Below are 13,218 nucleotides of genomic sequence, written 5' to 3'. Positions count from 1 at the left end.
AGTTCATCTGGGAAAATAAAGAAGGGGAAATTGCAAAACATATTTTTAAAAGAATAATAATGAGGTGGCATGTGCAATGTCACATATTTAAAGAATAAATCTACAATATTGAAAACTATGTGTTCCTAGTATCCAGATTAATGGAATAGAATATAAAAGCAAAAACATACACAGGTACATGCATTTGTATATACTATACAATAAACTGACACTACTATCAGTGATAAAGGGTGGATTATATGGTAGTTGCTAAAACAAATGGTTAACAATTTGGAAATACAGAAGTATCCAATAGTAGAAAATAAAAATGCAAAAGGTATTAGATAAATATACTCATTATAAATCTACCAACCTCAGTTTAATAACAAACAAATTCACACATTCTCATAGTTATGAGACAGCTCAGTGGGTTTACCAAAGTTTCAAATTTAAAGAGGACCAAACTAACTTATCTTCTATGGATGCTAAGGGGAGTCTAGATTAATGAGATGGGATTACAATTTGGGAGAATAAGTGATATATTGAGCTATTGTTGAGGCACAGTCTGAAACTCTGAGCTTTCCATTTTTATTAATGGAGGGACAATTGGAGATAGGGGAGCTCAGCTGAGAAAAGCAAGAGGTAATGGAAGGATAGAAATCGAGATGAACAATGGCTGACTTGGCAAAACTGTTAAATGCCTTTGCAAAAGACCTGTCACAATGGATAAATGGTGCTTCCTGCAGAAGCAGCTTAGCATTCCTGCTGGACACACAAGTACTTCCAGAGAGAAGATTGAGAGGAAAGAGGAAGGGAAAGAAGATCAAAAGTCACCTAAATGAGTTGGTGGACATTTCATAAATGAGAAACAACTGGGAAAGAGACTGGGAAAGAAAGACCAACACGAAGAAGGCATGGATTTCATGTTAAGCTTCTGCCAGTGGGCAAACATCCACCATTCCTGCTCTTTTCTGCATGTGAAAAAATGGTAAGTTGCTCTGTGAATGTCGACTACACTCTAATTGTTTTTATGGTAAATGAGGCATGAAACCTATTGTCAAAAACATGACATCCTGAGTGTACAGCCACGCTTTGTCTGCCCAGAAGCTCATTCCCAGGGCGTAAAGCTGCCTGAGGGAACTAGGAGGCTTCAAGTACCTTCTCCTAGCAGTTCTTTAAGGCTGGCTTATAGAGAAGTATTTCCTTCTGTGCAACAGAAGTGAATTCACCTGAATGACAGAGGGAACTCTTTTATTCTGATTGATGGCCACACACTGGAGAAAAAGGTGGCAGAAAGGAGGGTGGCAGAGGCCCCCCTTTCAAATGCATGGAGAGCATGGTGACAAAAATTAGTTGCACCCTTCATATTATAATAACGACCTTGGTGCTAACAGAGCCTCTAAGCTTCCTTCTGCTGATTTTTAAATCTCATGATGTAATTCTATTCATCAGAAACTAATCAAAGGCTACTCAGTCCATTGCTGTTTCAAACCAATAGATTTTGTTATTAATTCCCCTTCTGCCATCATTTAATGAATGTGAGCTGACTGGCTGGAATATTTTAAGGTCAAGAAATGTTGAGGGTGATTTCATCTCAACCATGTGATCTTCCCATCCTTTGGGTAGGAACTGCAATTTGTTTTGGTAAACTGCCTCATAATGAGTAGGAAAATATACAAATACTTGGATGAAATAGGCACTATCCTTTCTGCTGCCCTACACTGGACATCATATCTCCCAAACTAAATCCCAATCTACTAAAAAAAATGTACATATCAATTACATTCATGTGCAGGTTCCTGCCCTAAAGAAACTACAACAGCGGAATAAGGGTCAGAGGTCACAGGAGGATAAGAGCTACAGCTTCTGTGTCCTTGGGCTGGTTGCAACTGAAAAATCAGTATTTAGTTGTGTGAACTGGGATGGGCAGGAAAGAAGGTAACACTATCTACTTATGATAACCCAGACAGTAACCATCCTCTTTGGAGTCTGACACAGAATTCTTTAGATTTGAATTAGAAGAGGCACTTCTTTGATAGATTCCTTCTTGTTCCAGTTTACAGGCAACTAATCCTCACTGCATTGGATCAAACAGACGGGAATGATCAATTCAGGGAAAGCAAGCAATGCCAAGTCTGTTCAATCTTCCCTCAATGAGCAGCAGAGAAGAGGGCAGGGAAGAAAAAAACAAAGGAAAGAAAAAGAAAAAACTCAAGCATGTCTGTACGCAAGATTGCTTAGAAAAGGAAAAGATGAAAAGACAAGTTGAAATATATATCCTGGCAGGTGGAGGGGTTTGCTGTCAGAAGGAGAGGTTGAAATATAACGATGGCAAGCACACTAAGCCTTTAGGTACTGAAGCAGGCTGAAGGGAGCAAGGGCAGAGAGAATTGGCTGTGACGTCAAAACCAAAGAAATGAACAGCAACATCCAAGAAAGAGGTCTGGATTTACTTAAGTCTCCACGGTTTATGATCTATAGCAGAGTGTGATGAGCAAGTTAATTACTGCATTTAGGTAATTAAGTCTCAGAGAAACCAATACCTTCCAAAAGTCTTAATTTGTGCTGCTAGATCTTTCTAGGCTTGACTGGCAATTTGGCGAGAAGTTGCGGTGGAACTGCAGCAGACTTACAGTGGCACGAGGAAAGTTAATGAAAATGAACTAGAAATAAGATGGCCCCAGGTTTAACGGCCCTCTCCCTGCCTTTGGACATGATGTGCATAATGAGATGTCTGCTCACTTGCCAGCAGACACTTCTTCCCTCAACAACTCCATTTTGCCATCTATTCTGTTGTTCAAGGTGTGGGCACTGACTTGGCCTTCTTTGACTTTTCTTGATCCTCTTTCCTCTCACATGGTCACTCTTTCTTCCCTTTTCACCCCTCTTCCCCCCTGCATTTGTTTTGTTCAAGTCAATAATATTTGGGCATCCCAAAGGCTTATTTGAAAAATGGTTCTCCCTCTCTCCAACCCACAAACCATCCTCACGGTTTTCAGAGATCTACCCTTTCCCTGCCATGGCTGTGAACAACAGGGGCAATCATCTTTAGGGGAGAAGTAAAATGTCAGGTAGTTTCCCTCTTTTTTCCAGAAGGAACATTAACATATTCTTTATCCACAAAAGTGCCTAGATGTTAACAGTGAGATTATATTTTCCTGAATAATGGCTCTAAAATGATACCTGTATACATAGAAACACCTAACTGAAAAATATAAATTGTATGACTATGCGTATGTGTGACACCAAGCTGCATCTTCCTTGCCATAAGCAAAATGTATTAATGATTCATATTTATAAATATGTGTAGTTTTATACACACACACAACCAGACAGCATCTTCCTTATCTTTAGCAGCAAGACTAGTCCAAGTCAGGTTCACCATTAGAGATTTACTGCCCTTACCTTCATTTACAGCTCCCCAGGACATGTTCTTTTTCAAAGCTCCCTAGGTCCACTTGACATTCATTCCCAAGATATTCTCTGGTGGGAGCAGGGAGGTCCCACTTTACCCCTGAGCCCCCATGAGCCTCTTACCGCTGGAGGTGGTAGTCCAGAGCCTCCTCCTCAGTGTTCAGCAGAGCTGCTGCACGGGTCAGGAGCTGATGGCTGCAGCTTAGGGATCTCAGTTCCAACATAAGGAGGCCCAAGCAGAACATGGCTCCCATCTCCTCCAGTTCACGGGTACCAAACTGCAGACCCTGTTGGTGAAACAAAACAGTCAGCAGTGACTGTTTCTTATAAACTGAGTGGCGACAACTTGAGATTGGGAAGAAGGACTCCTGGACACATGAATATCATGGAAATTGGTCTGTGTTACATCCACATGCGGGTTTCCCAGAAGTACCCATACCAAGGCAAACATGAGCTGGTGAGGGGCAGGAAAGAGCAGGAGGTGGTAGAGATCCAGGAATCACTTCAGTCAGAGCAATAATGTTTTCATCTGCTTTTGTCTATTTGTTTGTTTTTTTGCACCAAGTTTCCAATTAAGACTGCATTGGAAATAAAGAGTTTCACTGCTGTGTGTTTAATCAATCTTAGTAAGAGATACCCTTGCTCTCCCTAAGTTTATCAATTAATGGAGAAGGGCAGGGTAACGCTTCAAATATAAATGTTGAAATTTTAAAAAATTAAACACTCACAAAAAACACATTTATTTAGAACAACCCATTCAGCATACTGAAATAATACATGAAAGCAAAGTCATGATAAATAATATACAGTATAATCTATGAAATCAAAGATACTAATAGCAATTTTTCAAAATTTATTTTTTACTTTAAAAAAAAAAATTTATCCCCTCTCCCCCAGATGGTTCTCTTTTCCTGCTCATTGTTTGCTCGCCTTCTCATGAGGTACCAGGAACCAAACCTGGGACCTCCCATATGGGTAGGGAATGCCCAACGGCCTGAGCCACACCTGCTTCCCAGTAATTGCAATTAAAACAATTTTATTAAGTACTTATTACGTGGCAGGTACTGTTCTGAGTCCTTTACTTGCATTAACTCAATGAATTCTTGCCAAAACCCCAGCAGGTAGATATTTTGTTCTCCATTCCACAGAAGGAGATACAGGCATGTAGCAGTTTGATATAATTGATGAATTCCAAAAAGAAATATTGGATTATGCTTGTAATCTGATCTGTACCTGGGCATGACTGAGTTATGATTAGGGCGTTGCATCCCCACTCCTTGGTGGGTAGGGACTCACAGATAAAAAGCATGGCAAAGAACTGAGTTGGGATTTCTGATGTTAGAGTTTGATGCTGATGACCTGGGAAGTTAGCACACAGAGGAAAGAGAAGCCAGCCCCAGGAAGTAGGGGACACTGAAGCCAGAGTAAAGCAAGCCCCAGGAATGTAGGAACCCAGGAAGCCTGAACCCCGTAGAAGGTTGGCAGTCATCTCACTCCAAATAGACTTTGGTGAGGGAAGTAACTTATGCTTTATGGCCTGATATCTGCAAGCTCCTACCCCAAATAAATACCCTTTATTAAAAAAACAACCAATTTCTGGTATTTTGCATCAGCACACCTTTGGCTGACTAATACAAGGCATAAGCTCTCACCTTTAGCAAGTAGTAGAGGTTGGTAAGTGAATTCTGGCTTGATTACTCTTTTAAAGTGCTATCCATTTACAAGGATGGATTCTGTATTATGTGTTAAGACAGAAAGTACATGGTTTTTAAAATTAGATTGGAATTGGGTTTGAATCCTGGTTTCACCACTTCCTGGCTGTATATTCTCAGACTTGGTAAATTCTATTAGCCTGAATTTTCTCATCTTTAAAATGGGATTGTAAATCTTCCTTCCAGATACCTAAGCGTCTGATGATAAGAATGTCTCAAAATCCCCACAATATTGATCAACATTAGCTCAATGTCTCTTTACCTTTTCCTATTAAAGACATAACAATTCAATGGGGCCCTGAAGTCTTCATGTTTATAAAGTACATTTCACTTTAAAAACAATAAAAGGAATAAATAGCTGAATATTATTTTAATAAAAAACAGATTTTCACATCCAAAAAATGATATATTTTAGAGGACAAGAACAGGGCAGTAAGAATCCAAAGACTGGCTATGAGTCTTGGAGGCAAAGCAGATTTCCAAACTGGGAAGTCTTAAGGCTCACAAAAGAACTTCTAGGTAAAAGGATAAGAAAAGGAGAAAGTCCAATTTATTTCGGCTGTTTGAAATTTGGATTTGTTACATGTTTTGACACCTGCTTTCCTAAAGATAGGGGACAGTTCAGAGTTGAAGGAAATCTGTTCCTCTATAAACAACAGCAGTAGGAAAGAAAGAGTTGTTTAACAAGTTATTTTTCTTAAGTCAAAAGAAAAGATCACTTTTTAAAGAGAGGAAAAACCCTTTCCAAGTGCTAAAGCTGAAAGGTCTAATTCTTTTACCCATCCTGCTTTCCTGGCTGCTTTTCTTCATTCTAGAATGGCTGCCTGGTTGGGAAAAAATGAAGTAAAGGTCACACTCTCCTCCTCAATCAGCTCCCTTGCTGGTGGCATGTAAGAGTAGACAAAGAATTAGAACAAGGCTCTGTTCCCTCAGGGGCAGGCAGCACACGTTATACACATTTGTAACATTTGTAACACCAAATCTTGTAGCACACACAACAGCTGTTATATAGCATATCATCAATATATGATAAACAAATAAGTTGATGGCTATAAAGGTGGCTATGGAAAGGCATGGATGGACCATCTCCTGGATACATATTTTATTTATCAAGTGGAATTTTAACGTCTCTGGGTAGTGAGTCAGGGTGTCTTTAAATTATGTTCTCCAACTGTCAAATGTCATTAGCATTATTTTTTTCACCCAAGAGGAGTCATTCGTATCTCTGGATATGGTCAGAAAACAGGTACATAAAATTCAGAAATTCCGACCTCTACTTTGGTTAGTTATCATGGGTTGATAGTAGGAAAGTTATAAATAGTTGGTTTTGGATTCATTTAAAAGTGAATCTTATTAAAATAAAAAACCAACTCTCTTCACCCATCTTACAGCTTAGATGTATTAATTAGAATTTTTTCCCCACAGACAATAACAGAAAATCTGACTGTAGGGGCTTTAAAAAAATGGTGTTTTATTTTTCATATGTAATAAGTTTTTTGGAGGTACAAGGTTCATACCATTATTTCAGCGGCTTTAAAAACTCAGGGCCTCTCTCTCTGCAATTCTCCTTGTGATTCTAAGACAACTGATATGATCCAGTTAGTATATATTCATTCAAGGAAGGAAAAAGAGAAAATGGGAGAAGGAGGCACCAACAGACTCGTGCTTAAGTTTTATCGGCCAGAGCTGTGTAATAAGAGTCACGTCCAGCTCTAAGAGGGTCTGGGAACTGAATGTTTTCATTTGTTCAATCTCTTTAAAGAGACAGGTAAGAGAGAAGAGGATTAGAAATGAGTTTTGGTTGAATCAACAAACAATGTCTGCCACACATGGGTATTCAGATACCAATATAGTTAGGCATCACATTAGCAAAACTCTTCACGTTTGTTTTCATTTTTACTGATAATCTATCCCAAATGAAGTAAAATTCACAGACATTTGACTCTGATATTGGCTACTAGTCTCATCATCAAACAAGTTTTAAATATCATCAATATGTGGAGAATATATATATTATTGCCAAACATCATTTATTGATAAGACAAAAAAGAGACCACAAAATAAGTTTTAAAAGTGTAAGCACTGATCATTGGTGAGCAAAAAAGAAAAAAAATAACAAAAAACATGGGGAAATATTCTTTCATTATTTATATAAAGGTGCCTTTTACAACCAGCAAATTGGCAGATACATATTCAAATTTATAATACATAGTGTTGACACTTATGATAAAGCTGGTACTTATCAAAATGCCTGGTGGAAGTGTAATTTGATTCATACCTTTTGGGTAATAACTCAATGACATTTGACATGGTAATGCCACTTCTGAGAATTTTTCCTAAAAACTAATTCAAAACAGGAGTGGCACTACCTGCATTATTTTTATTGTTCAAGTGTTATATATAATAATTGAAATTCGTGTGGGCAAAACCCTTAATATCTACTTAATAAGAGAAGAATGGTTAAAGAAATTATAATGGAAAAATTTGGTGGAATTTAATGAAACTATTAAAATGATAATTATAAAGACCATTTAGCAATATGGAAAATGCTTATGATTTAATGATAGATGACACAAAAAGAGCAAAGGTGCAAAGCATGTAATGTGATTCCTGGCTAACATTTGACATTGAAGGCAAAGATGGCTAATTCCCCCTTCCAGACTTTATTAGTATGATTCAAAAGCAGAATACAAAAATTTTTGAATAGAGGATAATATTATCAATGGAGACATATACATACCAAAAACTTTAAGGAGTTACTGCTATCCTGGGGGAACAAAATAAATAAATCAATAGTATACTAATAAATGAGTGGTAGAATTCCTTTTAGCCATTAGTAAGTAATTTACTTTGTCTTTATATTCTGAAGTTAATGTAGATTTATTTCATTAATTTTACTTGGAATTTGTTGGGTTTCATGATTCTAAATGTTGATGCCTTTCATCAATTCTATAAAATGTCTGCCCATTATCTATTTGAATATTGCATAACCTTCATCCCCTGTCAAGGAAATCAAAGATAAGCCTAAAATTCCTACTAATTCTACTATTTCTTTTTCACTTTGTCCTCTATATCTCTTAACTCTGGTAGTTTCTTTCTTTTACTGTAATAAATTCTAAGTAACTTTTCCATATCCATGTTCTATTTTAATAATTCTCTTTCCAGTTGTATTGAATCTGCTCTTTGATTCATCCCTCTTTAAAAAAAATAAAACTGCCTCTCATTATTCATATTTGCCAAAAGTTGGAAATAACCCAGGTGTCCATCAATTGATGAATGGATAAACAAATTGTGGTATATACATACAATGGAATATTATACAGTGGTAAGAAGAAATGAAGTCATGAAACACATGAAAATATGGATGAACCTGGAGGACATTATGTTGAGTGAAGCAAACCAGACACAAAAGGACAAATACTTTATGACTAAGCTATAATGAAGTAAATATATTATGTAAACTCATGGAATTAATAATTAGAATCTAGGTCACCAGCAAACAGAATAATGGTAGAGAATGGAAAGCTGAGGGTTAATCTGTGCAGAATTTGTTAAAAGATTGCTTGTAAATCTTCAGAAATGAATGATAATGGTGAGAGTACATCATGGTGTTTGTGACGAGCAGAGATATAACTTGGGTGGACAGTGGTTGAAAGGGAAAGTCTAAGGACATATATATTACTAGAAGGAAAACTAAAAATGCAACATGGGACTATATAAATAGTGAAATCTTATGTAAAATATGAATATAGTTGCATATACAAGACTTGTACAAAATAAAATACAAATATACTAGAGAGAAGGAAACAGAATAGCAGCTATGTATGTAAGGGAAGCATAGAGAGATTGAGAGGTGATAAGTTTTGTTTGCTTGGTTTTTGTGGGTTTTTTTATTATTATTATCATTACTGGAATAATGAAAATTCTTTAAAAATGATCAAAGTGATAAATGCACAACTATGTGATTATACTGAATACCACCGATTGTACACTTTGGAAGGATTTATGCTTTATTAATATGTATCAATAAAATTTATTTGTTAAAAAATCTGCCTTTGAAAAGCTATAAATATAGATATTTTTATATTCTACACCTGATTATTCCTGCATCTGCAGTCTCAGTGTGTGTGAATCCATAGTTTGACTTTTCTGTTGACTGTCAATAATTTTGGTTTGTTTACCTTATTTTTTCAATTGTATATCCATATTTTTTTTAACTGTAAAGAAAATCTTTGTGGATTAGCTTTAATATTCTTTCCTCCATTTTTGTCCCAAAACCCAAGCTAGGAGCAGACAGCAGTTAGTATTTTCCTTCTTTTTCTTGGCTTCTATTATGACAACCTTATTATCTGAGTCTGAAATAACAAATAGAAGTAGGTCATTTTTCCTTAATCTGTTCTACATTTATTATTCATATATTTCACTTGTTATTTTAATCTACATTTCCCTTGAGATATTAGAAAACTCCTTGAAGATGTCTTCTGGGAGAGAAATAAAATAAATCTTAAAAAAAAAAAGATGTCTTCTATGTCATGGTTTTTATTTTCTGCATTGAACAGTCTGTTAACTCTTTATTTTGGCTTTTAATTTAGAAGTTGTGTTTTCCATCTCTATAGTGTGGTCTCTTCTATCTCTTATTATTCTTTTCATATCTTTTGCTATACTTTGACCAATGCAATATGCTCTTGACTCTTACAGAGAATATAAAACAAGAAATTTCCTATATATTTCACATTTCTGGCAGTAAATCTATTTCATAAAATGACATTTGTTTGGTGTTGTCAGTGTGTGGCCCTTTTTTTGGGACCACATATTTCTTCATAGTTTTATTATCTTCTGAGTATTTTTACTGATGGTGTTCAATGATGTCCAGTTTCATAAAAAGAGATGGACTGTTCCAGAGGTTATTGTAGGTCTTTTGGGGAAGATACCACCACTACCTGCTTATAGCTTGGGTTTTGAGACAAATATGAGCCCAAACAAGGATTGAGGACAAGTGGAGACCACCATACCAATAAAGCTTGGCCCTCCAAAAGTGACACCTACGATGAATAAAGTAGTGAAATCAGTCTGTGAAGGGAGAAAGTAGGGACACTTGACTATGCTGTTTAAGTTCAGAAATAGGAATATATAAAAAGAACTATATAACATGTTCTAAGCATTTTTCTTAAGGCATTGAGATGGTATCATTAGGAAATCTATTAATATAAACACAAATACACCAACAGTAAATGGAAGGGAAGAACAAAACAGAATCTTCTGGGTGGATGCTGAAAGGACATTTCATGAAATTCAGCATCCATTTCTGACATGATTCTTGGTATATGAGGCCTGCCAGGGCACTTTATAAACCTGGAAGCCAACATGGCATGATGGTTACAAGCACAGGCTCTGGGGCCCAGATTGCTGGGTCTTCGATCCCAGGTTGGCCTCTTATGGACTGTATAATGTTAAGGTAGTCATTTGGCCTCTCAGTGTCTCAGTTTTCTCATCTGTAAAATGGGATAATAACAATAATAACTACTTTGTGGGGCTGCTATATAAGATTTGGATCAGTACTTGGCCTACTGCACATTAGATAAGTTTTGTGCTTATTTTTATATAAAAACTAAGCAAATGTGTAAGTCTGTAAGTATGAAAGTGTTTTTTATTACCGAATACTTATATAAAACCAAATGTCAAATTCACACTCGACTGTAATACAGAAGAACTGAAGAACATTGATACAAAGGCAGTGGTCACCAGAGGTTCTGAGAAGAAGGAAAAAGAAAAATAGATGTAACATGGGGGCATTTTTGGGACATTGAAGTTTTCCTGCATGACATTGCAATGATGGATAGGCCATTATACATTTTGTCAAAACCTATAAAATTGTGCAGTGTAAAGTATAAGCCATAATGTAAAATATAGACTATGGCTAGTAGAAATGCTTCAATATGTGTTCATTATTCATAACAAATGTGCCACACTAATGAAAGAGTTGTTGGGGGGAGGACTGAGGGAGGTAGTATATGGGAATTTCCTATATTTTCAATATAACATTTATATAACCTAAAGAGCCTTTAAAAATAAAGAGGAAAAAAAAACTATGACCAAAACAAGGATCCTTGCCTTCACCATGTATTATTTACCATTATTTCACAAGTTCCAGGCAATTCAGTAAGAAAAAATGGCATGCATATTAGAAAGGAAGGAACCACATTATCATTATTTGAAGACGGATTATGTAGCAAAACAAACCAAAGGAATCAAATGAAACAGAAAATCCATTAGATATAAGGCAAGAACTGGGTAAGTGGACAGGTTACAAATTAAATGTACAAAAATCAATTTTCTTTCTATAAACCAACAAAATAAATTAGTAAATGTAATAAAATTCTATTCACAATAACAACATGACTATAAATGATCTATGACTGGAATAAATAATAAATATCCAAGGGTTATATGATAAAAGTCCCAGAAGTTTATCAAAAGATAATAAAAATTTAAATAAGTGAAGAAATATAATGATTTCTGGGAAAGCAAGGCCCAACAGTGGGCTGTATCAGTTCTCCTCATATTTATCTATAAAAGCTAAGGAAATCAAAGCACCAATGCAGATTTTCCAACTTAGCAAACTAATTCTACTTTAAAACAATACATGGCAAGAATATCCAAGAATAATGCTGGAATAAAGAATAAGGACTGTGGTTTTTCCCTTACAGGTATGAAAAAGCTCTTGTAGCAGCCAGAGTGTTTAAATTTTCATGGTATTGATGCAAAACAAGACAAGCAGATCAAGGGAAGAGTATAGAAAGCACAAGATAAAACCCTGGAATATATAAGAATTTGAATGTAATAAAGGGGACTTTCAAATCAGCAAGAATGGATTTTAATGAAGATAAAGCAAAAGCTACTGCTTAACAGTTTAGAGGAAATGTCACACAATTATAGAAGCCCATATAATTAAAGGGTTAAATGTTCAAAGAATTAAGTCATAAGAAAAGAGAATAAAATAGAAATTCATATTTTTTTATCATCTCTAAACCAGGAGAAGCTCTTTTAATGCAATCCTCAAAGGAAGAAACCATAGAGGAAAATATTAATGATTGCCTAAATAAAAATTAAAAGATATCTGAATAGCCTTAAATATCACAAACCTAAACTGAAATGCTAATAAAATGAATAGAACTGTAATGAATGAAAAAAAAAAACACTTCATTTTGATGTAAAATTCAAATTAATAAATAAAATAGCATGATTTGCTTCCCAATTCAGGGTTACCCTTGACAATTTATAATGCTTTGCTGGCAAAGAAGTGGCATTATCAAATTGTGTTACTGGTGAAATTACATGTCACCACAGGATTTCAAAGACAAATCAGAAATAAGTTTCAAAAGCCTTAAAATCCAGAGATCCAAGTCCCCTGAGTACACACCAACCCCAGTGCCAAACACAGGTTCAGTAAAAGTGACAGAAGAGGCTTGTGTAGAAAGGCCACACCTGAGTCCAACTCCATCACACTCAGGAACACAAATTCCAAAGAGGGTTCACTGACATGGCACTGAACTCCAGAGTCATCTGCAATGACCATAGAACCCATGGGTCTCCATAGCCCTCAGGAGAGCCAGTACCTGGGGTTGCATCTACTTTGGCTATCTCTGGGGTCCTGCTGAGGTGTGCATAAGCATGACCTCTCTGATGACCTCCTGACTCTTTTTTGAAGACAGCCATATAAACTCATTTGTCTTTGCCATTTCCCCCTTTTATTCAAGGTCAAAAAGCAGTTTTTAACACATGATCCTACATGTAGGCTGAGATATTCTGCTGGTCTGAGTTGACTGCCCATGTGCCAGCTGAACCCTGAGCCTCAGCAGAGTTGCAACTCCTGCCCTCTGGTTCATTGGACTTACCCAGGTCAGCTAACAGGGAAGTGAAGATGGTCAACCATCACACCAGGGAACCGAGAGTGCCTACAACTGCAAGCAGGAGAATCATATCCATCAGCCATGTGGGATCTAAGCCCCTCTCCATATAAAGATGGAGTGAACATCACCATCCCAGGGTCCACAGGATGAAGGAATAAAATATGGATTAGAGTGGATTTACTGGTATTCTACTATGGAACTAG

The 13,218-nt window shown here is 36.3% G+C and overlaps 1 protein-coding gene across 1 annotated transcript in view; it reads right to left on the bottom strand.

Annotated features, from left to right (window-relative positions):
* The window catches only part of AGBL1 (AGBL carboxypeptidase 1), a 957,838-nt gene that overhangs the window by 256,681 nt on the left and 687,939 nt on the right, over positions 1 to 13,218 (bottom strand). The window contains 1 exon segment of the mRNA XM_071212624.1: positions 3,517 to 3,680. Coding sequence (XP_071068725.1) covers positions 3,517 to 3,680 — 164 coding nt within the window.

Source organism: Dasypus novemcinctus, chromosome 3 (assembly GCF_030445035.2).
Source record: "Dasypus novemcinctus isolate mDasNov1 chromosome 3, mDasNov1.1.hap2, whole genome shotgun sequence".
Taxonomy (NCBI): domain Eukaryota; kingdom Metazoa; phylum Chordata; class Mammalia; order Cingulata; family Dasypodidae; genus Dasypus; species Dasypus novemcinctus.
This window is presented reverse-complemented; position numbering and strand designations above follow the sequence as displayed.